This window comes from Panthera pardus, unplaced genomic scaffold (genome assembly GCF_024362965.1).
Source record: "Panthera pardus isolate Hobbes unplaced genomic scaffold, ASM2436296v1 HiC_scaffold_10, whole genome shotgun sequence".
NCBI lineage: Eukaryota > Metazoa > Chordata > Mammalia > Carnivora > Felidae > Panthera > Panthera pardus.
Genome location: NW_026526655.1, coordinates 78,683,537 through 78,708,243, shown reverse-complemented (window position 1 = coordinate 78,708,243; position 24,707 = coordinate 78,683,537). Strand labels below are relative to the sequence as shown.

General features: G+C 35.6%; 1 protein-coding gene and 1 long non-coding RNA gene across 6 annotated transcripts in view; one reads left to right on the top strand and one right to left on the bottom strand.

Annotated features, from left to right (window-relative positions):
• The window catches only part of STAM2 (signal transducing adaptor molecule 2), a 50,460-nt gene that overhangs the window by 5,132 nt on the left and 20,621 nt on the right, over positions 1–24,707 (bottom strand). For 3 of the 5 annotated variants that reach the window (XM_019456422.2, XM_019456407.2, XM_019456432.2), the window contains 11 exons: positions 23,775–23,859; positions 22,348–22,423; positions 22,131–22,229; positions 21,058–21,204; positions 18,843–18,912; positions 18,064–18,250; positions 9,929–10,023; positions 7,268–7,350; positions 7,040–7,127; positions 5,974–6,028; positions 2,148–2,301 (listed from right to left, as the gene is read on the bottom strand). In XM_019456422.2, the coding sequence (XP_019311967.1) occupies positions 2,148–2,301; positions 5,974–6,028; positions 7,040–7,127; positions 7,268–7,350; positions 9,929–10,023; positions 18,064–18,250; positions 18,843–18,912; positions 21,058–21,204; positions 22,131–22,229; positions 22,348–22,423; positions 23,775–23,812 (1,092 nt within the window). In that variant the 5' untranslated portion in view covers positions 23,813–23,859. The remainder of the gene's footprint in view (positions 1–2,147; positions 2,302–5,973; positions 6,029–7,039; positions 7,128–7,267; positions 7,351–9,928; positions 10,024–18,063; positions 18,251–18,842; positions 18,913–21,057; positions 21,205–22,130; positions 22,230–22,347; positions 22,424–23,774; positions 23,860–24,707) is intronic. The other 2 variants (XM_019456411.2, XM_019456437.2) reach the window with 2 other exon arrangements.
• Positions 525–5,834, top strand: LOC109271202 (uncharacterized). Its single transcript, XR_002081876.2, has 3 exons — positions 525–1,453; positions 4,090–4,316; positions 5,374–5,834. It is a non-coding gene; the product is annotated as an uncharacterized LOC109271202 (long non-coding RNA).

Genomic DNA, 24,707 nt, shown 5'->3' with positions numbered 1-24,707 from the left:
TTTTCTGCCTTTACAACAAATAGGACAAAAGCAAAGATGATTTTTAGGTAAAGGAGAAGATGTATCCTCCCTCAGGAAATAGCAAAATGGTCTAAGTCTCTTTGGATATTTCATGTGCCCTACCTAACTTTCAGGTTAGTATCTCCTTTAAGGACCTGTCTACCAAATACAGCATTCAAAACAATGCACATACTTAATAAATAAATATTAGACAGTGATTATCATCACTCCAATTTTAAACAAAGCTATTTGTTTTTTGTTTTCTTTTTTATCTACATACAAGTTTTTAGTTCACTTACACAGTTATGGGGATTTCTGGAGGCAGTTTGAACTCCACGTAATAAACAAAGCTATTTGGAAAGCCCACTGACATGAAAACAGCATGCTAGAAGTGCCAAATCAACTTTAATGTAGTTGCAATCATACTGCTTCCTTTGTCAACATGTAACAATCCACTGACAATAAGCTGGGACTGGGAACTGACCTCTGCTGCAGTGTAGGGTTCCTGAGTAGCCTTTACAGATTCAACTAATGGTGTGTTACTCCAACTTTTTTACTATGGAATTTTCTTCTAATTAGAATAGGAACTTTGAATAGTTTAAATGCTATTATACATAAATAGTATATAAAGAAGTTATGTGAAAAATCAGAGAGACAGAAAGCTTAACTTTTTAAAACCCTGAGTTGTGCTTATTAGCAAAACACAGATTGTAAGTAGTATGCAACTAAACACAGAAACCTGATACAAGAATGACAAATAACCCTTTATAGACACACAAAGAAGCAAATAAAACACAGTTCCATCATACAATGGTGGAGACACTTCTTTTTTGTTCCACTTTCACAGGAGCAGCAAATTAACTCGTTGAAAACAGAAGCACTACTGAATAAACTCCAGCTGTCTTTTGCACCCAGAAATCCTTTCTACCCTCACATATAATGATCCTTTCACCATTTTCCAAAGTTTGGGACATGGCATATTTGATAAATGCATCTTGTCTGATGTGACAGTTACCATAGTAACCATTCTTTTTTACTTAATTATGTCATGTCAAGTCATCTAGATTATGCACCCACATTCTATCTTTTCTCCTTGGTGTCTCCTTCACACACTCCTTTACATATCAGTTCCCATAAATTAACATGAATTTTGTTCATCCAAATTCATTCTGAATTCAATTGCTAACTGAGTAAAATTTGAAAAAGGCTTCACAATGCTTGATAATGATTATAAATATAAGTATTCACTTCAGCAGGAAGCACAGACAAGGTGTAAAGTCCTGGAAAAAGAAGCTGTTCATGAATGGCTTACGGACCCTGCACCTATAGGCCTGCATCATATCCTTGCCACACATGAATTTTTGACAATATAAGTCATTCATCAAAGGAAAAACAGAGAACATGATCTCAGGATAAAAGAAGTTCATTAACTAATAAGCCTTCCACTAATCATGTAAGTCAAATAAACCTTGAGAGAAATTTTTTTTTTTTAACGTTTATTTATCTTTGAGACAGAGAGAGAGAGAGAGAGAGAGAGAGAGAGAGCATGAATGGGGGAGGGTCAGAGAAAGAGGGAGACACAGAATCCAAAACAGACTCCAGGCTCTGAGCGGTCAGCACAGAGACTGATGCGGGGCTCGAACTCACAGACCGTGAGATCATGACCTGAGCTGAAGTCGGCCGCTTAACCGACTGAGCCACCCAGGTGCCCCAATCTTGAGAGAAATTTTAAAAGAAATGGTAAATCTTGCTTGTTGAGCAACAGGAACTGCATCAGTATCTCATAGAGAGGACTTGTGATGGGTCAAGCATTGTCTTAAATCAAAGGACTTAAACTTTTAAATAAAGGATTTGTGCTTTATATTTACAAAAGCAAATGAAGAACCAGAACTCCCATCATATATTTAACGATCTCGTTGTTCACATTAAAAATGAACTAAAATTATTTGTAAAATATCAATATCTAATTTCTCCTGGCAAACGCTAATTGTTTAGCCCATATATATATATATTTTTTTTACTATAAAAGATGAGTTTTATGATTTTATTCATGGACCACAGACATTTTGATATTATGCTTTAAGACATTTTTTTGAACTTAAAACTGTTTTCCTCATTTTGAAAAATGTGCTCAAAAATACTCTCACCTGCATTGGAACCCCAGCTGATGAAGGTGGGTAATGTGCTGGAGGATGGAGCTTTGAATAGACTGGATATACTGGTGCTTCATTCACCAACCTGTTATATAGTTCCAGGGCTTCCAAGACTTTTACATTCAATTCAGACAATTCTGAATGCTTCCTGATATAGAAAAAGCACTTTAATTTTCTTCAATGCTTTTCAGCATGTATTTAGGAACATAAACTACTTTTTAAATTTAGCACGTTTTCTATTCATATTTTAAAAGGTTCTTTACATACAATGAAATATTCATCATGAAAAATGGGAGGAGGAATTACTGAATTCTCATAATAACTAGGCTAATATGACATCATAATATTAGGGAAAGTCCCTTCCACACTTCATAAAAATACAATCAATTCATAATTTTGGTGCCAGGACAATTCTGTTTCACATGTTATAGGTTTCTCTTGAAATCTCAAGTACAAAGAATAATAATTTCTCAATTTTGGAAAAGCCCAAGCTTTAGTTAAAAATCTAAGTAAAAGAAAGTACTCAGGCAAGGTCCAGAGCCTGCTCTGAAGCACGATATGACTGAAATCAAAACACACCACAAACAAAATTACACATTTTCATTTGCTTATATTCACTAATGGATCCAATGAAAAAATCCTAATAATTATCCTTGAAAATGCAAATGAAAACAATGTATATATAAACTAGTCTCTACTACTCTTGTTTGTTGGTTTCTTTTGAGAAGGGGAGTGAAACCAGATACCTTACTGTGTAAATAACAAATCCAAGTAAGAGCATTCTCAAATTTGCCCAAGGAACTCTAGTTCAAATCCTTCTGACTTGGTACAACTTTGTCTGTTACCCTGGAGAGTAATAAAGAACTCCCATTGCAACTGACAAGTTCATACGAATTAAATGGCCACATCATGTGGCACCCACAAGCCTATTTATTAAATATAGCTCTTTTTATATATATACAAGGAGGCTAAAAAGACAAGAAGCAGAGGCAGATGACCAGACACAGGGCTACCAAATAAATGACCTGGATTGAGTCATGTTAAGACTTATCATCTTTCCCCTCTTATAATCTGTTATGTCTGAAATAAACAAAAAGATGCAGTTTCCTGTCTTCCATGTGTAACTATATACAGCAAGTCAAACTGTTTTCAGAGATATCATTTGTAAACCATACAGAAAGGATGAGAAATTAGTGTCCATGCTAACAAATATGTGACTAAGAATTAACCATGGGTATTTGGTCCACATAACCCAGTATACTGATGAAACACCAAGGAGAACACAGAAATCACCTTTAAAGATTCAAGACATAACCCCAAAGCAATTAAATTTTTACTGAACTGTGTCCAAACACTATACTATCACAAAGAAAATGGAGCAGAAGGTGTGGATCTCTCCTTCAAAGAGACTGCAATCTATTAGACAAGGCTAAGTACATGGAAAATAGCAAACAATATAAGATGGCATATAACTGCAAAATTATATAAAATTATAGGAAACAGAAGAGTTTAGAGGAGGAGGAGGAGGAGACTAACTTGGGTTGTGGTAAACTGAAAAGGCTTTATGAGAAGCTGGGACTTAAACAGGCACCTGAGGAAGGATGGATAGGCCCAAGTAAAAAGGAAGACTAAGATCAGTGGGACAGTGCAAATCAAGTCAGGCAAAAGGAGTGAGGTTACACAATGGAAGAATGAAAAGGGCAATTTGATCACGGTGGTAGAAAATGATTTTCAGAGGGCAGTAGGAAATAAGGTTAAAATAGTCTGGGATATCGTTAAGTTCAGACTATGGATCTCTTCAATAAATCTATCTAAACTTTTTTGGAGTCAATTTACATGTTTGCCTGACATAATTTCTTAGTGTGATAAAGTCTATAAAATCTCATTCCAAACAATTACAGATAGAAAAGAAATGTAAAATTTCTTTTTCTGGCAGTAAAGTTGTTTTTATTAGGGAAAACAAATTGATGGTAATCCAGTCAAGGGAAAAAACGGTATTTTATTCATCTCTGAATGCCTGACAAAGATAAAGAGTCAAAATTTGTTGAAGAACAGCAAGCGTTTTCCAGAACAAGAGCTGCATCTGTAGTCAGTGACCATGGGAAAGGAAAATGCCAGCTGGACTACTCAGAAACTGAAACTGAAGAGAGAACTGGTTAACAGGTGAGCTATGACTCAAAAAATTAACTATCAGAAATGGTCACTCTGATTTTTAACTGTGCTAGACCTTTTCCTTTGAAAATATTCCTTTTATCGATAAAAAAAAAGATTATATATACTGTCATATCCTCTGCTTTTTCATTACATAGTATGATATCTTTCTATAATCAATAGATATTTATCAATGATAATGCTTTTTATTGTAGAATGTATGGATGTAATTATTTTTAAATCAATCTCACACTTAAAGACATTTTAGTTACTGCCAACTTGGTTGCTACAAACCTAATTTCAATAATACTGTGAAGAATAAGAGTTAAATCTTTGCGTATGTCCCTGTATACTTAGTATGGGCCTGAATTTACTGGGTTAAAGATTATGGACTATTTTTAAGGTCCAGAAAGGTTTATGATAATTGTACTCCTAGCCACACCTAAGGTAATACTGGCATTTTTCTTCTTTTTTTCTTCTTTTGTAAGTTTATTTATTTTTGAGAGACAGCACATGCAAGTGGGAGAGGGGCAGGGAAAGAGAATTCCAAGCACACTCAGCTCCGCCAGCACGGAGCCCCATGTGACTCAAATCCATGAACCATGAGATCATAATCAGAGCCAAAATCAAGATGCAGACACTTAACCCTGAGCCACCTGGGCGCCCCTGACATTTTTCTTTTTAATCCTCTCCAGTTTTATTATTCACTGACCATTAACACCCTTGCACTGAAATAAAAATAGGAGATGTGTTAAGTAGACATTTAATGCTTTTTCCAAAATAAAAATATGATGAAACTACCACCATCATTTCATTAATTTTTGATGGGTATTTATTTTTCATTTCTGTAGAAGATATAAGGAATTTATAAAAAATGTCTCATGGAAACAGATTATAGTCTTCAGTGACTAGAAAAAATCTTGCTGCTATTACCCTTCTCTGGTAAACGCAGATAAGAAGTAGTTCCTGTTCTTTTTGTGCAGTTTTATACTGTAGTTCAATAAACAGATTCCAGAAAGGGATGACAATGGAACACTAAAGCCTTGTCCTTGTCTTCCATTCACCATAGGTTCTCCCTGAGACTTCAGATAGAAAGCTCTGAGGAACCACAGGAGGCAAAAATCAATGAAAAGTTCCAAATGCTGATAGTCTATCCTTCAGTGCTGTTGCTGTTTCTAAGGAAGAGTAAGACTACATGGAATAAGGAGATTAAAAGGTAACAGAAATACAAGGGAGAAAAATGAGGAGAGGTATGTGGACTGGAGTTAGCTTCACAAACCCAAGGGAAATTTCATTTGAAAGATTTACAAATACTACTTCTCATCACGGAGTAAGACAATGCTTGCCCAAGATCCCAGTTCTCAATCTGTGCTCTATTCAGTTTTTATTCCTCATTCCTCATTATCCCTCAATTCCAGTTCAAGTAAGAAAATGAAAGTTGGCACCATAAGAGCAAGAGCCCACAATTCTACGTATACTATATGGCCATGGAAGAAAACTGCTACCAAAATAAAAAGTACCACCTTACTATTCACTTGTAAGAGTTTTGGAAACTGAGAAACAATTTCAACAGATTGAACAGTTCCACAAAACTCAGTCTAAAATTTTGCCAAAAAACAAGTAATCAAAAGAAAATTATACTTGTTATTCCCTTAACAAAGAATCTCACCGATCAATCTCTTCAAGTTTTTCATCTATCATTGGACCCATCTGTTGGCAGATATCTGTAAATACAAAAATACTTTTGAATCTTGAAGCTTAAACCAGTTTAAGTCAATTTCAAAAGCTTTTGACAATGGACCACACCAATATACAACACCATGCATAATACAAAGAAAATGAAATTTATGCTAGAGAAACGACTATGAAAGACCTAATTTTAATACTGTTCATCACCAATATTAATATCATACAACCAAAGGCAAAGTCATAATCAAAAGAGAAATCCCACCATGTCCCACCAAGTAAGTGCTAACATTACAGACTATGAAATCTGGAGTTATCTTAAAATCTGGAAAACTATTATTAGCTACGTATATTAACTTGAGTCACAATGTATAAAATATATAATTATGTACAGATTAGATGTGAACTTTTTCATGTATTTAAGCCATTTCAAAATCAAACATTTTGTGCATTTCCAAATGTAAACACTGATACAATGAATAGAGTAGTATCCTGTATTTATAATTAGACTTTATTCTACAAAAAGATTTAAGAAGATTTATCCATTTATCAGAGATTTTTCTGATTAAAGGATTAAAAAAAGGCATAAAAACATTTGTTTTAATTGTTTCAAATTTCTTGGGATTAAAAGGACACAGCATGCATCAAATGACTACATTACAAAATTAACACAGACCATATATAATTTCGCCCTTTAAAATCATGATACAAGAGAATTAAAAGAGAAATAAGAATTGCTAAAATTTTAATTTAATTAATTTAATATGTTCTTATTCTTAATTCTGTCCTTTTTCGGATTGCAAATCTCTTCATCCAGTATCCCTGGTGGGTTTACAGAAAAACAAAGACTTCCTTCTTGAACAGGATAGGCAGGTTTGTAACAACATCTTCCAAATCATATATTTACTATTTTACTATACTTGCCTGTTTTCCACCAGAGAGAGAGTTCTAATTTATAGAAGCAAACACAAAGCAGAAGATATTTAAGACATTATAAATAACTAAAATATTAAATGACAATGAAGTAATCCCTAACACTCATTAAGTACCTTCTAAATCCAAGAGGTCTTGGGAGTCTGGTTTTGAATCTGTTGGATCTATACTCTGGAGTACCTGCAGGGCTCTATCCATTTTATCCTAAAAAAGTAAATGGGCACTTTAAAAACGCAAAAGCTTTCATTTCAATGAACATAAAAATTACTCTTTCCAAGTATTCTCAAGGATAATAGATTTTAAAGTATTGATAGTTTAACTATTAAACAAAAGAAGAACTCTACCTCATCTATATAAACAGGCTCAGGCTCTGATTTCTTAACTTCCTCCTCCTCCTCATCAATTACATTCAATTTGTCCACAGCTGCTATGGAAACAAAGTAAACTTTAAGTTCCTCAGCATTTACTTTGGTATTTTAGTTACTAATATATAAGTAGCCTGTGATTATCCGTAAGAAAAAAAAAAAAGGAACTCTTCAGTCATCACATTTCATAAGTAACACACATTATTTCATGTGTTCATCCACTCATGCCACAGACATTTATTAGCCCTTACTAATATGTGTCAGGTATTGTTCTAGGCATTGGATATACAGAGTGAATAAAACAGACCAGAATCTCTGCCCCAATGGAACTTACCTTCGAGTGGAACCAGTGAGCAATATTAACGGGAACTGTCATTATAGGCATTTTCTGAAAAACTGAGTGTTTTTAACACTAGGGTTAGAGTCAAATATATGAGCTCCTTCAGTACACTTTCCTTGCTATAAAAATGTATTTCCCATATGAACAAAAAAACACTTGATTTCATCTTCACAATAAGAAAAAAATATCCAATTTAAACCTAACTTTGATAATAGGTTAAAAAAAATTTTTTTAATATTTATTTATTTTTGAGAGAGACAGACAGAGTGTGAGGGGGGCGGGGCGGGGCAGGGCAGAGGGACAGAGACACAGAATCAAAAGCAGGCTCCAGGCTCTGAGCACAGAGCCCAACACCGGGCTCCAACTTGTGAACTGCAAGATCATGACCTGAGCCGAAGTCGGACGCCCAACTGACTGAGCCACCCAGGCGCCCCACTTTGATAATAGTTTTAAAGCAATGGAAAAAAAAAAAAAAAACGCCTTTCATAAAGAGAAGGTTAAAAGATAATTCATAAACATACATATCCAGAAAACTATTTAAATGTTCACTAGAGTGCTGCTATAATGTACTGTATTTTAATAAATTTTGATAATAAAATTACAATAAAACCTACCTTGCCCCTAATCCAAAACTCTCTGTGCTCTGTAGGCCACATTGAAGACACTGTGTTCTCTCTGAAGAGTATATAAGGTTTCCAAGAAAATGTATAAATACCACCCCCCCCCCCCAGAAAAAAGAAAAATCTCTATAACCAAAGGATTTTTGAGTCCTGACAGCTGCTTACTTCAAATGTGTGGCTAACTTTCAAACAGGTCCTAAGGAGCAGAGCTCAATATAACATGAGGATGTACTGAAAAGCCAGAGTATTTTTTACTTTTAAAACCACAGCTCAATCTCTCCAGCCTATGCCAACAGGAAATTTCTATGTAGGATCCCCTGAGCATGGTCTCACCAAGTTATTAAAAACAGTGCCTCCAATTTTCATAACTACTTAGTTTACAGGAATAAAAAGTACAAATACAGGCAAAGTGCTCAGTCTTTAAATGAGTCTTTACATCTTTCAACTTTAACTGAATGCCATCACTCCATACAAAGATGATATTACACACAATGCACAGAGCTTTCACAATTTAAGTTTTTTCCCTAAAACTGATAATACAGACTAGCACTGACATGTCCCACAAGTCAGTTTAAGTACATCTAAGAGCAGACCAGACTTTAGAATCATGGCTCTAGCACCTACTAACCTCATAAACCCTCAGCCTCGGTTTCTTTATCTGTAAAATGGGGTAACAAAAGTACCTATCTCACAGACTTGTGAGGATTAAATGAAATAGTGCAAGCCAAGGACTTTGCACAATACCTAATAAATGAGTACTCAAGAGGAGCCTGGGTGGCTCAGCTGGTTGAGAGTCCAACTTCAGCTCAGGTCATAATCTCATGGTTTGTGAGTTCGAGCCCCGCGTCAGGCTCTGTACTCACAGCTCAGAGCCTGGAGCCTGCTTTGGATTGTGTGTGTGTGTGTCTCTCTCTCTCTGCCCCTACCCAGCTCGTGCACTGTCTTTGTCTCTGTCAGCTGCTCTTTACATTCAGATCCCCCCCCACCTTCCTGCCTGTGTAACAAATGGAAGCTTTCTCTGCATGGTTGACAGAAGATCTGAAGCAGGAACCTACAGTCTTAATTATTCTGCTGTATTATTGCTTCAAGGTCCCAAGTTCCCTGATCAAATCAAGGTGAGGAAAAGTCTAAAATTTAGGAGTACTCCTAACCCTTGTAATCACACTTGGCACTTGTCAACCAGCCCCCCACCATGCCACCTACTCCCTTCAGTACTATGGTTCAGTGATGAATAAAATCCATATTCTACACTGAACTGACACACACTGTCTCTTAAACCATAATTATGCTGATTTAAATATTTACATGGTCATCACAGATTGTTTTATGCCTTCTATGTAACTATGTACATTAATTCTCAAAGGGTTTAAAATAAAATAAAATAATTCTTGGAAATGACCTGGGATAAATTAACCCCTTAACTTGTTAAGAAGTAAGCTAAACTGTAGTGTCTATAAATAATTTAAAACAAGAGTTAAACGCCAATCTACTTTGTATTCAAAATTGAACCAGGGCACCTGCCTGGCTTAGTCGGTAGACCATCTGACTCTTGATCTCAGGGTTGTCAGTTCAAGCCCCACGTTTGGTGTAGAAATTACTTAAAACAAACAAACTAAACCATAAACTTCAAATGTAAAAAATTTTAATAGATTTACTCTTCACCCTTAAAATTTAACTTACCTGCCTCAGACTCTATGTTTAAATTAGTTGTTACAAAATTAGATGGGAAGAGTCCTGTTCCTCTGTGATTTTCTCCTTTCCACCAATTGGCATCACTGAAAATACAGTACAAAAATGTCATTTGTTCCTCTACATTTTAGTACTTAATGGCAAGAAGAATTAAAATAAAAATTAAATTTAGCTTATTTTGAAAATAATACCTCATATCCAACTATATTTAAACAGTTCTTATACTTAACAAAAGATACAAAAAAGCACAAATAAAGCAAACATCCATATTCCTATATTAAAATTTAGAACCATTAGCAAGTGATCATATCGGATTCTGGGCTTTAAAATAGTAATAGGGGCGCCTGGGTGGCTCAGTCGGTTAAGCGTCCGACTTCGGCCAGGGTCACGATCTCGCGGTCCCTGAGTTCGAGCCCCGCGTCGGGCTCTGGGCTGATGGCTGGAGCCTGCTTCCGATTCTGTGTCTCCCTCTCTCTCTGCCCCTCCCCCGTTCATGCTCTGTCTCTCTCTGTCTCAAAAATAAATAAACGTTAAAAAAAAATTTTTTTTTAAATAAAATAGTAATAAAAATTATAGGTAACACTGAATCCTCTTTATCAACAACCCCAAGTCCCAATCCCACATCTAACCTGCCAAACCACTACCATAAAGCTGGTATGTGGCCTTCCTGTAAGTGTATTTTTTATTTGTTTACAGATACTTATAGCAAAGTCTATAGGTATATTAACCATTATAGATTTCTACAATTCACTTTATTATTTTCATATCTTATTTATCCCTTTTAAAGACTCATTATACAAACACAGTATATTTGATTTACTGATCTCCATAATGATGGACACTTAAATGTTTCCAGCCTTTTACCATTATAAAGACTGGAGTGATGATCATTCTAGATTCTAGTGCACACAAGCAACAATTCTTTAGGCTTATTCACACACATGGACTTGCTGGGCCAAAGGATATAAACATTTTCCATTTTACCAAATATTGCCAAATATTCTCAAAAGTGGTTGTAGCCATGCACCATCCTCCTTCCCTGAGCAACATGTAAGAATGTCTTTTTCCCTCACCCGTGTTAACTGTCCAAGCAACACTTGCTATCAGACAGGAGAGAAATCCTATCTCATGGCTGTGCTCATTTGCACTTCCTGAGCATGTGCATGTGTTGCTGGCCATTCAGACTGCCTCTTCTGTAAACTGCTCATTCATGTTTTCTGTCCATTTTCCTTTTCCCACTGGGCCATTTATTTGTTTTTATGGATCTATAGGGGTTCTTTATATATTCTGGATAGCAACTGTTTGTCTGAATTATGTAAATGCCTTCTCTCAAACTGTTACTTGTCTTTTAACATACATTTATGGTTTCTTTTATCGCATGGTGTATTTCGTTTCATGTAATCAAATTTAGCAATCTCTTATGGTTTATAGTTTTCTTAAATCTTTCACTATCCTTGAGCTTCTAAATCTGTTTTCCTATATGTTTAATAGTTTTAGGTTTTCTTTTTTATCTCTCCCCTGTGTGTAAGTCTTTAATCATTTGGAATGAAACTGTATGTACTATGTGAAGCTGAATCAAAGTTTTATTTGTACTGTATAAAGAGCTATTAATCTCAGCAAAAATTTATTGAATAGTACATCATTTTTTCTACTGATTTATAATATTCTATCTTAAGCAGGCTGCTATCTGTTCATGAGCAGATGGATCTGGATTTCATTCTGTTGAACAGTCTATATATTTATTTACTACAGCTTGTTAATATGCCTTGATACTTGGCAGGGAAAGTACTCTGTCTTGCATACTTTCATATTTCCATATTAATGTTAAAATTAAAATGTTTTCAAGTTCTCTGGGGGAAAAAAAAAAGTCCTGTTGGGATTTTAATTAAAAATGCACTGGGGTGCCTGGGTGGCTTAGCCAGTTAAGCACCAACTTCAGCTCAGGTCATATCTCATGGTTTGTGAGTTTGAGCCCCATGTTGGGCTCTGTGCTGACAGCTGAGCCTGGAGCCTGCTTCAGATTCTGTGTCTCCCTCTCTCTGCCCCTCCCCCATTAACATTCTGTCTGTCCCTCTCTCAAAAATAAACTAAACATTAAAAAACTTAAGGGGCAACTGAGTGGCCCAGTTGGTTGAGCATCCGACTTCAGCTCAGTTCATGGGTTTGAGCCCCACATCGGGCTCTGTGCTGACAGCTCAGAGGTTGGAGCCTGCTTTGGATTCTGTGTCTCCCTCTCTTTCTCTGCCCCTTCTCTGTTCATGCTCTGTCTCTCAAAAATAAATAAATATTAAAAAAAATTTTTTTAAGTTAAAAAAATAGTAATTAGAAATGCACTGAGTTTATGCATTAATATGGGAAAAATGACATCTTTAGAACATTAAAGTTTTCTTCACCATGAACATGGTATCCCTCTCCATTTATATTTATCTAAACGGGTGCCAGAGTGGCTCAGTCGGTTAAGCGTCCGACTTTGGCTCAGGTCATAATCTCACAGGCTGTTGAGTTTGAGCCCCGTGTCAGTCTCAGAGCCTGGAGCCTGCTTCAGATTCTGTTTCCTTCACTCTCTCCGCCCTTCCTCCACTCATGCAGTCTCTCTCAAAAATAAAAAATAAAATAAAAACATTACATTTATATAAACATATTATATGTATATATTTCTTTATATCTTTCAAAGAATTTTATAACTTTCTACATAAAGTCCTTATATATCTTTATTAGGTTTATTTATCCCTAGATCATCTATATTTTTTATTACTACTGAGAATGGCAATTTTTTTCTATTTTCTAAAAGCTGTGATTAAAGCACCCCCTGATTTCTGTATGTTGAGCTTGTATCCGACAACCATGAACTCTTACCAATTTTAATGGTTTGTCCATTGATTCTCTTGGATTTTCTATATGGACAATCATAGAATCCAGAAAGGATAATTTTGTCCACTCCTTTCCAAAAATTTGACTTATTGAGCAGACATTCTTAAAAATGAAACTTCAGGATGAATTAACTTGTACGATTCTGAAACATAATTTGACTTAAAAAGTACCACAAAGTGGACTCCTGGGTGGCTCAAACAGTTGGGCGTCCAACTCTTGATCTTGGCTCAGGTTATGATCTCGCGGTTCATGGGTTCGAGCCCTACGTCGGGCTCCGCACTGACAGGAACCTGCTTGAGATTCTCTGTTTCCCCCTTTCTGCCCCTCCCCTGCTTGTGCTCTCTCTCTCAAAATAAATAAATAAACTTAAAAAAAAAAAAAAAGTACCATGAAGATGCAAGCTATGTATCATCCAAATTTTTAAAACCAGAAAATAATTGATATATTGACAATTGTAATATATCATGTCTGCTGTCTATTTAGAATGAGAAATTCTCTCTTACACACATGCTTTTTTAAATTAAACCTTCCATGTTAAAAAGGACAGCTGAACTCAGAGCAATTTTTATATAAAACCAGAAACTTCAAACCTATGAAATGGACACACAGATTTGAACTTATCAACAATTTTATGTGTAGCCTTCCCCAGGCTTGATGAAACATAAAAGTAGACAAAACAACCAAATGCCATGTCAAAGCATGATGACTCCTTCCTAGCCCTAACCCAGCTCTACATTCTCTCCACTGACAATGAGTTGATTCTTTGGAATGTTAATGATACAAAATACTGTTCAATTTTTAAATTTCTAAATTAAGGTAATTCAGCACGGTAATTTTACACAAACTGATCATTAAACACAGCATTTATATTTAGCTTTTTATATTAAGTAAAAATAAATCACAGCTGAGTGAAAAATGATAAACACAGAAACTCCACTGTCAATGAACTGATCATTCAGCTAACACTTAGAAAAGACTACCAAAGAGAGGACAAGTGACATTAGACTAAGCAATGAAGTTACAAAGCTAATGGAGATAGGGTTTCTGCCCTCAGGAACGAAAATCTAGTGCAGTATTTTTCAACCCTCTCATACCAGTTAAGAACATGTTACCTTGCTTTACCTTGTAGGATTTGTTTTCTCCTTCTCCCTTCCTCTCAAAATCAACTCATGTAGCAGGACAGACATGTAGAGCAGTGACTGCAGTATAGTATGAAAAATGCCACTATGTTCAGGGATGTATAGCAGCAAAGAGAAACTATTTCTAACTACCGGAAACTAACAGCAGAGAAGATTTAAAGGCTTCTAAGAAGATATAAAATCTACATGGGTTTTGAAGATTAAGCAGGCAGTGCCAGGAAGAAAAGGAAATTAGGGTTATGGAAATAAAAATGACATTCTCTATTACCATTATGACTAAGCAAGAAAATAAAAATACAAAGAAACAGAAAACTGCACACTAACAAAAAACAAAGTTATCCTGGCTCATTTTAGGTCTCAAAAAATGAAAGCCTGAGCCTCTCCTTTAAGCTACTGACTTCCCAACTAAGACAACTTATTTACTGTCTTTTGTAATGACAATGGCTGAAAATAACTGATGCTCTATTTATGGATATGATAATCATGTGAAAAAAACAGAAACATACAAGTAGTGAATCTGGAAATCTTAGTGATCTTGTGGGGATCGTTTCCTTAATGTACGTATTTTTTAATTTAGGGGACCAATCCTTCTAAAGCCTGGACTCCCTTGCAAATCTTCCTTGCAAGTGAAGTTCCTTTTCTTTTCTAAATGTGTCTGCCTCTTTCGACAGGAGTTTCCAGGAATAAAGAATCAAATGTGCAATGCCGCAGAGGATCTAATCACAATATGGCATTTTTGGAAATGCAAGAATTCTACTTGATTATTTGAAATAATACATAAAGAGTCAGCAAGGAGTGGTGAGATAAAGCTAAAAATGTAGAAAGTGAAAAGCTTTTTTCGTATACTCTGTTAATAAGAAATGTGTGCCTTTTCTATTAGTTCAGTGTTTCTTAAGCTGAAATCCAAGAATGATGTAGCCTCAAGCAACTTCAAGTTCTGTATGTGAAAATTTTAATTTTGTGCTTTCATTTCCACAGCAATATGAAAACAATGAAAATGGTCATATTCTGAATCATTTAGGTGAACTTCTTTCAACTGAAGACTGCCATTTAACTTTTTTTTTATTTTTTATATTTTTTGCCATTTAACTTTAATACCCAAGTTTGCATTTGAGCTTAAAAACTTTTGCAAAGATAATCCATCATCCAGAATGATAACATGTAACCTATAGGTGTTAATGAGGAGGTCTATGGCAATTTTAAGATTGGGGTAGCCAATCAAATGACTGTAATCAACCTACATATTCCACCATATTCATGTTGAGTCTCTTAGAAGTTATTAAAAAGTTCTTTTTTATAGTGTTAAGTCTCCACTGAAAATAGTTTTATGAGTCTAAGTTGTTAAATGTATTTGTGCCTAATTAAACATGTGTGAAAAGACACATGCAGCACAGCAACATAACCCTTTACTCATGGCAAGCCTGTAGACTATAATAGGAGTATAATGCCACGTGAACACCAAATGATGTCAAGGGATACAGTATGCATGAAGGATTCATGACAATTACAAAAGAAAAAGTCAGAGAATTGAGTTATTATAGCACAGGGTAGTAGAAGCCTACTGAAGATAAGTGATAAAGTATCTGTGCCATTAATCAGTACCCTGTAAGTAGCAATTTATTTTCGAATATTTTCTCACTAGATCAAATACTCAAAATTTGAATCTTAGAGCAAAAACTACTCATTTTATAGTTTTCTTTCCATTTATTTTATAAATGTCTTTAATTTTCTAGTTGCATAACAGTATTTAAAGTATAAACTTAAGTTCCTTTGTAAATATTCTAACTAAAATTACACTAAGAAGCCTGACATTTCAGACTGTCAGTGTTCAGAGCCCACACTACTTAGTCGTCGTCTTCTTTTTTTTAAATGTTTATTTACATATTTCTCTAGAGAGGGAGACAGAGAATGAGCAGAGAAGGAGCAGAGAGAGAGGGAGACACAGAATCCAAAACAGGCTCCAGGCTCCGAGCTGTCAGCACAGATCCCGACGCAGGGCTCAAACTCACAAACTGTGAGGTCATGACTTGAGACAAAGTTGGATGCTTAACCAACTGAGCCACCCACATGCCCGTTTATTTATTTTTGAGAGAAAAAGAGACAGAGCATGAGCAGGGGAGGGGCGGAGAGACAGGGAGACACAGAACCTGAAGCAGGCTCCAAGTTCTGAGCTGTCAGCACAGAGCCTGATGCAGGGCTCGAACCCACGAACCGCGAAATCATGACCTGAGCCAAAGTCTGATGCTCAACCGACTGAGCCACCCAGGAGCACCAATATTTATTTACTCTCATTCAGGAGTCATGTGTTCCATTCTCAGTGACTTAAAAAAAAAAAAAAAAAAATTCTTAAAAAAAAAAAGATTATTTTCTTGATCACCTAAGAGACCTTCCTTTTCCTACTCTCAATTTCTTGCAAAATTTTTCCTATCCCATCAAAACCAAAGTTCACCTGAAATGAACTCTCAGCTTAAGCCTTCTTTCCCAGATGCTTGCATCCAGTACAAATCTGGTCTCTTCTGGACCCCAACATTGCCTCTTTTATGGCATTCACAGTCTGCATTCCATACTAATACCTGTATAGAAATTTCAACTCCCTTACTTTAGATTTTATAAGACAGAACTGCATCCTCATTCATTTTTTATATAAACAAAGCCTAGTACATAATACTTTTTCAATAACTATTTACTGCAGCAAAGTAACACTATTTTGTGTATATACTCATTTAAAAATGCACCAGACTAAATATCCTAAGTTATTTGTAATGGATACCAAATGCATCTGCAATCTCTGTTCACAGTAATAAGCTATTATGTCCACCCTTTTACTAAATTTCATCAACATTTTTTTTTACGTTTATTTATTTTTAAGACAGAGAGAGACAGAGCACAAGCGGTGGAGGGGCAGAGAGAGAAGGAGACAAAGAACCCGAAGCAGGCTCCAGGCTCCGAGCTGACAGCACAGAGCCCAACATGGGGCTCAAATTCCTGAACCGTGAGATCATGACCCGAGCCAAAGTCCGACGCTCAACCAACTGAGCCACCCAGGCGCCCCTCATCAACTTCTTTTAAAGGCAAAGTAAAAAACAGAATTAGGCCCAATAGAGACAGACCTACCTACCTACCTACCTACCTACCTACCTACATACATACATTTATTTATTTTAAGTTTATTTATTTTTGAGAGAGAGAGAGAGTAAGAGGAGGAGGAACAGAGAAAGAAGGAGATACAGAATATGAAGCAGGCTCCAGGCTCTGAACTATCAGCACAGAGCCTGACGCGGGGCTTGAACCTACAAATCGTGAGATCATGACCTGAGCCGAAGTCAGATGCTTAACCAACTGAGCCACCCAGGTGCCCCATGATCTACCCTTTTTTAGAAGTTGAAGTGTAGTTGACATACAATACTATATTAGCTTAGGTGTACAACAGATATATTCTTTACTGCAACTTTAAGTGATAGAGTAATTGTGAGGGAGGGTACAGTAGCAGATTTAGAATTAGAGAAGACCTGAGCATAGCTTTTGGTTGCTTTTACCAAAGATAATATAGCTGTATTTCTTCCTAAATTTTTTTACCAGTTTTTTTGATATACACAACTCCCAGTGCAAATGGATTCAGAGGACCAAATATTTATGCTTCACAATTGTGATAAGTAACATTATTTAATACATCTTTTATCCAAGATACAGAGAATACTACCAAATTTAACAAAACAATAACAAACTCACATTACCTAGTCTAACTAACTTTTATTTTTATTTTTTAATTTATTTATTTTGAGAGAGAGAGAAGGAGCATAAGCAGGGCAGGAGCAGACAGAGAGGGAGAGAGAATCCCAAGCAGGCTCTACGCTGTCAGCACAGAGCCCGATACAGGGCTTGATGTCACGAAGCATGATATCATGACCTGAGCTGAGCTCAAGAGTCAGACACTTAACCAACTGAGCCACCCATGCATCCCTGATTAAATTTTATTTTAGAAAAAAATTAAGGTATGAAAAGGCTCTATTATGATTTAAATATACTAAGTCAAAGACCTTAATATCCATATTCTAAATTAAGAATATTATACTTAATAACTTCAAAATATTCCAGAAATAAAGATAGAAAACTTACCTGTCATCCAAAACAATAATAATTTCACCGTGTTTAAAAGTAAGTTCATTGTCCTCAACAGCTTCAAAATCGTATAAAGCTCTCACTTTCCTTGCAACTTTATTATTTAACTGAATTTCTGCAGATGGATATAAGGATTTTGTTTCTGTGTGCTGCTGCTTCTGCTCTTGTAATGATAATTCAATAGCTAATTTGAAAAATTAAAATGCAAAAAACAAGATAGCCAAAATTAATTCTGATTTTTTTAAAGCAAAAAGAAATACTTTTAATGTAATACTTAATAAGAATAAATCAAGTTGAGTATTTTATTTGTCCAATTAAATGCTAAACAGTTAACTTTTTTGGAGTGTGGGAGGACAGGGCAGAGAATCATGACATTTTTTAAAATAAAGTTTTTGCTCATTCCTTATTATCACAGTCTGTCATATACAGCAGCTATTATTTTTATAGCAAACAGATTGTGACATTATAATATGGGTAGCTTTCCATATAGGACAAGCCGTGAACATATTTCTGTGCTTGACTCATAACTTTGGCATTAAAGAAAAGGTGAAATGAAATCTCTCCAAAGGTAAGACATTAAATACGTATTATTGACAATGATTATGAATTAAATCATTCTTGTATCATGTTAATTGTTTTCCTTACTTTTCAGACCCTACTAGATATGAGGCAAAATTGTAAAAGCATACCCAGTTTGATTATAATTTTTATTTAAATAAATTGTTCTGGCAAGGATGTTTTAAGCAATATTAAATTATACATGCTTGAGCATTTACCTTTAGCTATGTCTTCATCTTCTTTGTTTTTGTTCGATGATGAACCATTCTTGGCAGCAGCTGAGACAGTCTGTAAATGTATGAGTAAAATGAACACAACTACTGTTTCAAAGAAAACACAAGCTCTATAATTACTCGCACATGTTAATTTTTAAAAAGCTGACAAGAGTTTCTTCTAAAAGTGAAGTTCTTTGTAAAAATTTAAAGTAGCAGTTTTCAAATACTAAAATAAAATACCATGGTTTTCAAGAAAACATAATAAACTCACAAGGCACAAACTGGCTTACATTTTGCATAAATCTTAGTATATGACACAGATCATGGCATACAGAAAATACTTAAACACAAATCTTTCCCAATTGGACTTTCCTAACCTCAACTGTCCAAGGTATTTTATTCAGTGAGGGACACTGAAGTCTAGGAGAGGCAGCAAGAAGCCATAATAATTACTGAAAAGAAGAGGGTGGATGGAGACAATAGGTGCGGTTCTAGGAATACTTATTAAGCTCTTTTAGTACCATTGTACTTGAATCATGGTGGCACCTCAGGCACATCAGAATTAGGAGGTTCGTGCTTAAATTTAAAGGCATGGAAGACAGGGGTGCCTGTGTGGCTCACTCAGTTGAGCTTCTGACTTCAGCTCAGGTCATCATCTCACGGTTCATGAGTTCGAGCCCCACGCTGGGCTCTGTGCTGACAGCTCAGAGCCTGGAGCCTGCTTTGGATTCTGTCTCTCTCTCTCTCTCTCTCTCTCTCTCTCTCTGCCTTTTCCCTGCTTAGGCTGCCTCTGTCTCACAAAAACAATTTTCAAAAATAAAAAATAAAATTAAAAACAACGTTAAAGCCATGGAAGACAGAGATGTCCAGGATCCTGAACCATCAACCAGTTCGTTAAACACAGGTTTTTACCATAAGAGACTCTCCTAAAGACTGAGAACAAACTGAGGGTTGATGGGGGTAGGAGGGAGGGGAAAGTGGGTGATGGGCATTGAGGAGGGCACCTGTTGGGATGAGCACTGGGTGTTGTATGGAAACCAATTTGACAATAAGTTTCATATTTAAAAAAAAACACACACAGGTTTTTAATGACATGCAGAAAGGACAAAGCAGAAAAATGCTTGCTTTTATTACTTATAAGGTTTTTGTCCCCAAATTCTCCCTTGAACCCTTAGTTCTGCTCAGCTATAAAGATTCTTTTTGACTGTGTAGTCTACAGTCTAAAGTAAAATAAAATATACAGTACTTCTCTTAGTTTCTTTCCCTAGTCCATATCCCAATATTAACTGGAAGGAAAGAGGCACTGAAGCAAAACTTAAGATAGTGTTTTTCTCCCACACTTAGACAGCCCACTCTGTGGCTTATTATCCTGACCTTCACCCCTGTCCTACTAAAGCTATCTTCCCATCTCCTCAAATAAATTTCTAGTCTTATAGTTCCCCTTATCTATTTGTAAACCATTCCCTGCAGGCATATTCACTCTTCAAAAAATTGGTGTTGAGCTTTCTCAATTCCATAAACTTGTTTGTATCATTCTTCCCCCAGTAGGATCTCCTCTCCTGTGTACATACTGAAATGCATTCCAGTCTAAAAATTCTACCTCTTTACCATCCCAGTCTGTAGTTGCCTTTCTCTCCTGGCATCCTGTCTTTATGACCCATCCTACCCATCCCTCATCCATATGTGTCACTTATAATTTAGTTATTTTTCACCTGCCTATAACAATCCAACTTTACTATAAATTTCTTAAACATAAGGGCTCCCTCATACATATATGCCTTTTGCATGACTCTAGACTTAGAGTAGCATTAAACAGATTATTTATGGCTGATTCACTTTTCAAAGTTCTGGTAAGTATAAGACATTCACTCAAGAGGGGCGCCTAGATGGCTCAGTCTGTTAAGCAGTCGGGTCATGGTTTCGGATCAGGTCATGATCTCACGGTTTATGAGTTTGACCCCACACTGAGCTCTGTACTGACAGTGATAAGCCTGCTTGGGATTCTCTCTTTCCCTCTCTCTCAAAATAATAAACTTAAAACAAAAAAAGAAATTCACTCAACAATTAGAACATCTACTAATATAAGGCACTATTTCAGATAGGCACCCGGAGAGTGGAGGTGGGAAATGATGATTAAGACAGACTTTGTCCAGCCTTTATATGATACGTACCTTCAAAATAGTGTAAGATCAACCATGGGTGTAAGTGAATCTCTTACCTGAGAACCTGCTGGAGGAAAAGTAATTCCTTCTTCTTTCATAGATTTAATAGTTGCAGATATTAGACTAAACTGAGGATCCTTCTGAAATTCTTCTGACCACTCCACCATTAAAGATTTCAGTTTTTCACACACTTTAGGATGAGCCTTTTAAGGGCAATGCAAAGAAAGAAATAAAACTATGGTTAAGTAATGGTTAAAGAACTTGAAACATTTAACAAAGAGAATTACCACCAAAATTAAACATCAACGAAAGTCCAGCAATCCTCAGCCTACATAAGTACTTGGTAAATGCCTATTTTTGCTTTAAGATAGAGTTATTTCTTGTAAAATTACCCTTTTAAACATCAATTTCTAACTCTTACTATAATGACAACAGATTTTTTATATTCAGAGGTTATTTCTTATTTTCTTAATATGCTCAACATTAGACTAAGCTTTTTATATCAACCAAACTAAAATTCTGGAATTTTACTAATAGCAAGAGAATGGTGCTTCAGAGTTTCTATCCCAAGGAAATCAATAACAACCCTATTGTGAAGACACCCCCGCCCCCCGTCCCGGCCCTGCTCTAAAGTAAAGGCCCCCTTTGCTTGTTATCTCTAATGTGAATCTGGACAGAATAGTGGTAGTTTGGACTTTGAAGGTACAGAAACCTAGATCTGAACCTCAGCTGTGCTACTTACTAGTCACATGACCTAGGACAAGTTACTCATCTTCTCCCTAAGGCTCAGTTTCTGTATTGATAAAAAAGGAATGACAAGAGAATCTAACTTCTAAAAGTTATTAAGAACATTAAACAAGATAGTATATGTAAAATTCTTAGAGCAGTGACTGCTTACTAACTCTCAATAAAGAAGAGCTATTATCACTAGTATATATGTTTTGGGAAGAAAAACAGGTTTTGGTGCTTCAAATGAAAACATCAAGTTTTAGAAAAGGAAGTTTATTTCATCTCAAACTTATCTAAAAATTATTTCATTTATAACAATTTTATTAACGCTATATAGTTAAAATGACACACAGTATATGCACTTTTTAATGATTTAAATTCTTCTCTTTTTAAAATTTACCTTATTTTTTATCACAGCACGTACTTCTGTTGCAAAATCACGGGAACATACTTCTAAATGAAATATCTTTCCACAGTTTGCCACACAAGCCCCAAGAAGCTATTAATTAAAATAAAAATCAATATACAAATGTTGAGATATTATCTTATTTAACTTACTGAAATAAATACACATTTAAAATTTGGGTCAAATAATAAATAACATGACTTTTACTTACAGTTAACGCCTGCAGAGCAACATGAGGAACCTTATGATTTACCCTTTTCATTATGGCTTTTAGGCAATCTTTTGCTCTAAGAAAAAAATGAAGAAGGTTAAGGATTTATTCAGAATTTCAACTTAAACATTAAAAATATAAGGCATACCAAATAACTTTAAATTTAAAAATAAAATCCTGCAAGGGCACCTGGGTGGCTCAGTCAAACTTCTGACTCTTTGGATTTCAGCCCAGGTCATAATCTCACGGTTTGTGAGATCAAGCCCCATGTCAGACTCCATGCTAACAGCTCCCTGGAGCATGTTTGGGATTCTCACTCCTTTTTCTCTGCCCCTCCCCCATGTGTGCATGTGCTCTCTCTCTCAAACATTAAAAAAATATTTCCTAAATTGTACACCATAAACTAGTATTACACTGTGTATTAAATAACTGGAATTTAAATAAAAACTTTGTCCCCCCCAAAAAATATTTTCCACTGGCCACTTTCCTGTACCTTAATATTTACCAATGCCTTCCAGTGATTTAGCACTGTCCTCCCCTGCTTGCTTGCATACACGTGTGCACAGGCTCTCTCTCTTTCTCTCTCTCAAAATAACATTAAGTAAATGAGTAAATAAATAACATCCTGCAAACTTCATTTCATAAAGGATTAAATCTGTAAATGATTCTACACAATCTTTCGTTCATAGAACTGCAGAACTCAAAAAAAAAAAAAAAAAAAGGAGCTTGCTGTAAATGTTGTACATTCCCCAATCAAGAGCCAAATCATTTCCAAAAGATCAACACAAAAAAACTATGTCACATAAATTACCTTATTTCTTCAAGACAGATTTAGTGTTCAGACAACAAATTCTTATAAAAAAAATTACCGAGACATAGTCTTCAAAGTTTTCAGTATAAACATGTATGAAGGTACTTTGAAAAGTTGTAATGTTAAAACAAATACTTTCATCAGTCTGCTAAACTTCTAAAGTTTAGATCAGTTCAGCTTACTTATTGCATTCTCTCCCAAAAGCACTCTTTTTTATATTCACTTTTTCATATTATTATTTTCAACTATTCATTATCAAAGAGCTTTTTCAGTATATTACCTATTATATTATTATATTTATCTACTTTATTAAAAGGCTCCCATACATGTCTAAGTCACAGGGAAATTCCCTAAACAACTTTCATTGTTAACACGTGTTCCTATTGTGTAAAAGCCCTAATTACATATTTTAATATGTCTCAGGTTTTCAGTTGAACTCTTTTCCATTTGTTCTTTCATGATAAGGTTAGTCCCATAAATCTGGCCACCAGGATCTCTTTACTTTTGTCCCCCAAAAGTAAACAGTAAAATCCCATTTTCCTCTCAAAGTTGTATCAGGCAAAGAGACAGGTAATTAAGCTCCTAGACATTCACCATGCATGACTGGGCATCTTACCCGTTAGGAGTGCTCCCAACTTTGTCACATATGTCCATAATAAGACTCCAATCTTCTGTAGTGTTGTACTCATTTGTGGCTTTTTCTATAAAATATCAGCACACACGAAAATTAGGACATGTCTCAATTAACAATAAAATACCAAAAAAGGCACAGAGGTTAAAACCTTTTCTTTTGTCAAATATAAAAGAACTACAGAAAAATTTCAGAAGATAAAGTATTTTCAACTTTAAATTGTATAGCTATATGAATTAAATGTTCTAAGGTACACCAATAAAATTTCTTCTAAACAGTGAAATAATACTAAATAAGTTACAAATCAGCAGTAATTCTACAAAATTCTAGGGGCGCCTGGATGGCTCAGTCAGTTAAACGTCTGATTCTTGATTTTGGCTCAGGTCATGATCTCACGGTTCACAAGATGTGCTGTCAGCACAGAGCCCGCTTTGGATTCTCTGTCCCCCTCTCTCTCACGCTCTCTCAAAAATAAACAAACATTAAAAACAACAACAACAACAACAACGCTTTGGGGCTCCTGGGTGGCTCAGTCGGTTAAGTGTCCAGTTAAGCATCCAACTTCAGCTCAGGTCATCATCTCATGGTTTGTAAGTTGGAGCCCTGCGTCAGGCTCTGTGCTGACAGCTCAGAGCCTAGAGCCTGGAGCCTGCTTCGGATTCTGTGTCTTCCTCCCTCTCTGCCCCTTACCCACTCACCCTCTCTTTCTCTCAAAAATAAACATTGAAAAAAAATTTTTTTAAAACCATTGCTTTTGCAAATAGTGAACAGTAATCCGCATTTTCTTATATGATGACATATATTTTTAAGGCTTTCTTTCAAATTAGAATTTGATAGGATTTTTTTAAAGCTTATTTTTGAGAGAGAAAGAAAGACAGAGGGCACAGAGGAAGGGCAGAGAGAGAGGGAGAGAATTCC